The sequence below is a fragment of the Dromiciops gliroides genome, chromosome 2, assembly GCF_019393635.1.
Source record: "Dromiciops gliroides isolate mDroGli1 chromosome 2, mDroGli1.pri, whole genome shotgun sequence".
Taxonomy (NCBI): Eukaryota; Metazoa; Chordata; class Mammalia; order Microbiotheria; family Microbiotheriidae; genus Dromiciops; species Dromiciops gliroides.
This window is the reverse complement of record NC_057862.1, coordinates 393,335,318-393,341,804: the sequence shown is the minus strand read 5'-3', so window position 1 is coordinate 393,341,804 and position 6,487 is coordinate 393,335,318. Positions and strand designations below refer to the sequence as shown.

General features: G+C 43.9%; 1 protein-coding gene across 3 annotated transcripts in view; it reads left to right on the top strand.

Annotated features, from left to right (window-relative positions):
• The first annotated feature begins 26 nt into the window (after positions 1-26).
• Positions 27-6,487, top strand: part of FKBP15 (FKBP prolyl isomerase family member 15) — a 99,199-nt gene continuing 92,738 nt past the window's right edge. For 2 of the 3 annotated variants that reach the window (XM_043988611.1, XM_043988610.1), the window contains exon 1: positions 28-350. In XM_043988611.1, the coding sequence (XP_043844546.1) occupies positions 298-350 (53 nt within the window). In that variant the 5' untranslated portion in view covers positions 28-297. Of the gene's footprint in view, positions 351-6,487 lie in introns of all 3 variants that reach the window. The other variant, XM_043988609.1, reaches the window with a different exon arrangement.

The window sequence follows — 6,487 nt, the reverse complement described above, 5'->3', positions numbered from 1 at the left end:
CGCGCCCCTCCTTCCACCTCCTTCCCACCTTCCACGCCCCATTAGCCGCGATTGGGCCGGCACGATTCGCGTCACGTGACACGCGAGCTCACGTGGCTACCCTGCCAGCCTCTAGCCCCTCTCTCCTCTTCCCTCCTCCCTTTCCTTTTGCCCAGTCTCCCCTTTAGAATTAGCCGCGTTCCTTCTGCTGTCCCAGCCGCCGGAAAGTAGAGCGGGGGCGCTGCGGCATTTTTACGACACCGTCGGCGGGTAGATACCCTGTCCCTTTTCCTCCCCGGGAGCTACGGCCGAAGCGCAATGTTCGGGGTTGGCGATGAGGATGATGCCGACTTCCTCTCCCCTAGTGGCGGGTGAGTGGTGGGCCCGAGGAGGCGGCTTCGGAGCGCCGAGAACAGGGGCCTTTTTTGTGAGGCCTTCCCTGCCTGACTTCCGGCTCCCTTCCCGGTCCCCCCAGAGGCACACCCCCTTCGCCCCTCTCCCACCCTGTCCCCGGCATCCTGCCCACCTCCGGGAACCCCCCCCCCCCCGGCCTGATTCTTGATCCCGGCTCTCTCATTGGTTCTTCCTCCGCCCGGCCTCGTGGCCAAGTCCAGTTGGGCAGCTCAGACTGGTCCTCCCAACTTCCCCCAAAGTTTTGCCCCTCCCTGCCAATGCCGCCCCCTCCACTGCCTCCCTTTCTCATTAAATCAGAATGCCAGAGACCCCTCCCAGCCCCAGCTCAGCCCCTCATGTTACAGAAGAAGAAACTGAGTCCCAGTTTGGGAGCCTTGGGGAGAGTGAGTTGGGCCAGAGCTGACACTACTCGGGCCTCCTGACTCTTGATCAAGTGCTTTTTTCAACGTCACGAGACTTATTCCTCTTTCTCACTTGTGGTTCCTCATCCCGTATCAGTGAAATGAGGGGATGTGCGACACACACACACACACACACACACACACACTTTTCGGTGGGGGAGTCACTCGGTGTACCCTGTGACATGCCCTTACCTTCCTTGGGGGCTTCCATGTGGAAAACTTCCCTCTTTTCTCAGATATAGTGGAAAAGCATCTGGATTTTCGATCACTTGCAATGCATAGAACACCCTGAAGAAAGTCGGCAAGACCGCACTAGCTGTGACCCTGGGCAAGTCACTTAACACCTACTTTGCAGGGTTGTGAGGATCAAATGGCCTAATAATTGCAAAACGCTTAGCTATATTATTATTATTATTATTATTACCTGCTACCTGTGTGACCTTGGCCAATTTCCTGTAAAATGAAGGGGATAGACTAGTTGACTTTTAAAGTATGTTACTTCCAGCTCTGTATCTATGATCTTAAGAACCTTATTTGTTGTGTCAGTCAGTTACCAGTTAGTTATTCCTTTGGAATCCTGCAGCCACCAGTACAGGTTCTCATTACCACCTAACTGAATTATTTTAATACCAGTTCAATTCAGTAAACATTTATTAAGGGCCTATGGTTGTACCAAGCACTGGGGATAGAGACAAGAAAAAGACGACTCCTGCTGTTAAGGAGCTTCCAAAATGAAGTTGGAAGAGAGGTTGGGAAGGAAGGAGGGAGAGACACCCAGCTAGCTCCCTGGAGTACAAACCAAGGAAAGCTGGTAATGGAAAATGGAGTTGATATGATGATGGAGATGATATGAGCCTTGTATACAGGAAAGCTTTAGGAGAAGTATTGCAGCTCTCCAGAGGGGATTAGGAAATTGAAGTGTTGAGTATCCAAAAACTGAGTCAATTGGTGTGATGATGAGATTTCAGGGGATCTGCTTATCCCCGTGAGGCCTGACATTCTTGGGGTCAAACTATTCTTTCCTGTTTACCACAGTAGTCCCTATCGTGTACTCATGTAGTGACTTGTAAACTTTAGGAGGGCAGAGATAATGCAATTAATTTTTTTTAATCTCCTTCATTGTTAGCACTGTGCTTTGTACCTTGTGAACATTCAGTCAAGATCTGTTCATTTGTTTAGAGCTTGACCAGAGTTCTAGCTGGCCCCAACCCTGATAGTTTTCCCACCCACCTCCCAAGATGGCTTACTTGTCAGCTGTGCTAAGTCCTTTTCCTAACCCTCCCCAAACTTTTGGGCTCTTATATGGTTTTCTTAAGCACTCTGCTTTTATTCTTTTCTCATCTTCATAAGTTTTTTTCATTATTAAATTGAGTAGGGGCAGCAGCTAGGTGGTGCAGTGGATAGAGCACCAACCCTGGAGTCAGGAGGACCTGAGTTCAAATCCAGCCTCAGACACTTAACACTTAACTAGCTGTGTGACCCTGGGCAAGTCACTTAACCCCAATTGCCTTACCAAAAAAACAAAACAAACAAAAATAATAATAATGAAATTGAGTACTACAGCTATAAAGGACCTTATATAACCTCAAGTGTAACCTAGCACCGTCATCTACAAAGTGGGGTCTAAGGCTCCATGTGGGAGTTGCTAGAGCTTGACCTTAAGGGGTGGATGATCAACTGGTGAGGTGGGAAAGGGTTCATGTTCCATATTCCCCACAATAGCCAATGATAGGTCCTTTTTTTTTTTTTTGTGAGGCAGTTGGGGTTAAGTGACTTGCCCAGGGTCACACAGCTAGTAAGTGTTAAGTTTCCAAGGTCGGATTTGAACTTAGGGCCTCCCGACTCCAGGGCCAGTGCTCTATCCACCCCACCACCTAGCTGCCCCACCAATAATGGGTCTTGTCTCTAACACACCCACACTTACCTTCACTTACTAACATTTTCCATTCTACCCCATCTTGTATAAAATGACCAGTCTACTCCCTGCTGAGACAGGTTTCAGGCCCTGAGGGCAATTAAACCCTGACTATTACCCAGCACCCACAGTAACATAGCTGCTTTTGGGAAAATTATAGCTCCCTTCTTCCCCAGTGGACAGTCTTTCCCTGTCCATGATATCCTGGCAGCAGTAGATGCCTTTTGGAAGACAAACTGTATACTTGGGAGAGTGATATAGTGAGTTAGAGCCCAGTCTGCCATTTTCAGTTGAGATAGGAAAAAATAGACATGGATGGGTATGACTGAAGATGACATTAACTTCACCCCTCCCCCAACCTATCTCTCTTTCAGATTTCCCTGTTAATGAGGGGGAGAATACTACCTTTCTTACTGTCACCCAGGCTCATCCCTCTTGTTGAATTTCATTTCTTCCTATCCTTCATGAAACATAGCAGTCAGTTGCCAAATCTTGTTCCTACCTCCAAATCACTCTCAGGTATCTCTTCTCTATAACCACATAGCTTCCACTGTAGTTCAAGCCCTTACCACTACTCACCTAAATTATTGCAAAACCTTCCCATTCGGCCTCTTCCTTTCCTGATTCACCCTCTACACAACTCCTGTTTATTTGTGGTTTGGGTTTTTGTTTTTTGGGTGAGAATTAGCATCTTGTATACAATTAAATGGCAATTGAGCTCACCTACTCTTTTTTTGGCCAGGCATTGAGGGTTAAGTGACTTGCCCAGGGTCACACAGCTAGTGTTAAGTGTCTGAGGCTGGATTTGAACTCAGGTTCTCCTGAATCCAGGGCCAGTGCTTTATCCACTGTGCCACCTAGCTGCCCCTCTACACAACTCCTAAAGAGATTTTCGACTCTTGATGACGTCATTCATTAAAGGACCATAGCTTCCTCCTGACTTTAGGAAAAAGTGATATTTCATTTTTATCAAATTCATATTTTTATGTAAGGTTGATAATGTATAGCATTTTTACCATAGTTCATGAATTTCTAAATAAGTAACTATACACTAGGAAATATTTACTCTAAAAGGTTTTAGTGATAGGTGCAATGATAATAGTTAGCATTTTTATAATGCTTTGTTGTTTGGTCATTTCTCAGTCGTGTCTGATTCTTCCTGACCCCATTTGGGGTTTTCTTGGCAGAGATACTAGAGTGGTTTGCCATTTCCTTCTCCAGCTCATTTTACAGATAAGGAAACCAGGCAAACAGAGTTAAGTGACTTGCCCAGGGTCACACAGCTAAGGAGTATCTAAAGCCACCTTTGAACTCAGGAAGATGAGTCTTCCTGATTCCAGGCTTGGCGCTCTATCCACTATGACACTAGTTGCCCCGTATATAGTTCTTACTAACTGCTGGTTATTGTGCTAATTGCTATACAAATAGTATTTTATCCTCATGACAACCCTAAGAGGTAGATGCCATTTTAATCCCCTTTTTAGAGTTGAGGAAACTAAGACTTGCCATGGGTCACATAGTATGTGTGTAGGGCTAGATTTGAAATCAGGTCTTCTTGTGACATCCAACTGTCTAAAAAAGCTACTTGCCTGAAAGGGGTTTGAGATTAATTCTTTCATTTCACTAACTTAGTAGACTAAGCTAGTTACTTGACATGTCCCTAGCTTTCCCCTCCTTCTGCTGTCTGACATCTATCCTACTTTCATCTTTGTTTCTCGGAATCCTTAATTTCTGGAATGCTTAGGGGTTTTTTCCCCTAAATTTAATTGCTATTGTTATTTATACCACTTTTGGGTAAGCATATTATTGTTTATCAATTCCAAAACAATAAAGGATTGAGCACATGTTTCCCTTAACTTCCCATGGTTCCAGGCGGAGTGGTAGAGAAAGGAGAGGGAGAGCTTCACTATGCCAGCAGGAGAAAAACCCCTAGAAGATCCATGCTGTCCTAAAGAGACCTGCTTGGCATCTTCCAAGGGTTTTTATCATCTTCTGATAGATATTGGTCAAAGCTAAGTGGTTAGCATCATTCAGTTCCTTTAGTTGACATGATTTGAAGGTAGTCTACATTAAAATGAACTCTTGAGATGACTTCAGGGAAAAGAATGCAAAAGACTGAAGATGCTGAAGGCAAAAGTCCATTATCTAAGTGTGGTTTAATCAGTCCTTCTCTGATCTAAACAAAAGAATCTGTCTATATTTCTTTTGTTCCCTTGGGTTTGTCCTTGATGAGATCTGATGAAGTCTCAAGGAGAACTGGAGTTTCTGGAGGGGAGTGGAGTGGGGTGGGGAGAAAGGACTGAAAAACTGATCTCTGGGTCCTCCCCCAAAATCCATTATTAATAATTACTTTCTCACATCTCTGAAGTCTTCCTGAGTCTCTCTGATAGTCATCTCTCCTAAAATTATCTTGTTTTAATAAAAAATTATCTTATTTGTGTATGTGGTATATACCTTATTGGTGATTCCTTAAACTAGAGGTCTTATGGTCCTCCTGGGAGAGCAGCTCTTCCATTTGATTGGCAGTCAATAAATAAAGTGGCAAAGAAAAGGTTTAATTAGCATCAGGTAATGGTCAGTTGCCACATGGCTAGCTGTGCCCTGAACAAAGGGAAAATACAACACTTAAATAAGGTTTTACACAGCCTTAGAGGAAAAGGAGCCTTTCCTTATTTGGGATGTTGGGGGTGTTAGGGACCGGGTGTCAGGTGATTTAGGGGAGAAAGTTAACCTTGGGATCTCAGGAGTTCCCCAGGTCAAGTTTGGTACAACTTTTTAAAATTTTTCCCCTCGAGAACACTTTTTTGCCCAAGAAGTTTTTACACAACCCATGGTATATAGGTATATAAAATAACTAATCAAATCTAACATTTGCTGCCAAATTTTTCTTTGACCCACAGTTTAAGAAGCTTTGATATAATGGATAGAGGGCTGGGCCTAGAATTCAAATCTAGTTTCAAAGACTTATACTGTGTGACTTTGAGCAGGGCACTCTGTCTCAGTTTCCTCAGCTGTAAAGTGGGGATAATATCAGCCCCTACCTCCCAGTGTTGTCATAAGGATCAAACAAGATCATCATTGTAAGGCAAGTGATATATAAATGCTAGCTATTATTATTATTAGTCTTATCAGAATATCCTTGTGGAATAGGAAATATCTATGAAGGTGGAAGCCTTCTTCCAGATAAAAATTCATAAGGTTCTTCCTGCCCATGGCAGCAGCCTCAGAGTCTCTATTTATACATCTTTGTAGTTCCCTTTCTTTGACTTGTAAGATTATTTTTTTCCTGGTGAGATATCAATCAATAAACATTTCTTAATTGTCGAACTTATTAACTTCTCCACAACTTTATCAAGTAATAGTGGTTTCATTTTGTCTTTATAGACTCTGGCTTAACAGATTGTTCTGTAAGTTTTTTTTTTTTTGGTCAAATCTGTGATTTTACTGGTACAGTAACCAATGCCCAGCAGGAAAAACTGTCTCTACCAATGCATGCTGGCAGCTTCTCTAAAATTTAGTCTTTTTTTTTTTTTTTTGCGGGACAATGGGGGTTAAGTGACTTGCCCAGGGTCACACAGCCAGTAAGTGTCAAGTGTCTGAGGCCGGATTTGAACTCAGGAATTCCTGAATCCAGGGCGGGTGCTTTATCCACTGCGCCACCTAGTTGCCCCCAAAATTTAGTCTTAAAATTCCGTTTTACTGATACTTGCCCAAGGTCAGACAGTGTGTTGGAAGCAGGGCTCAAACCCAGGTGTTCCTGACTCTTAAGAACTACTAT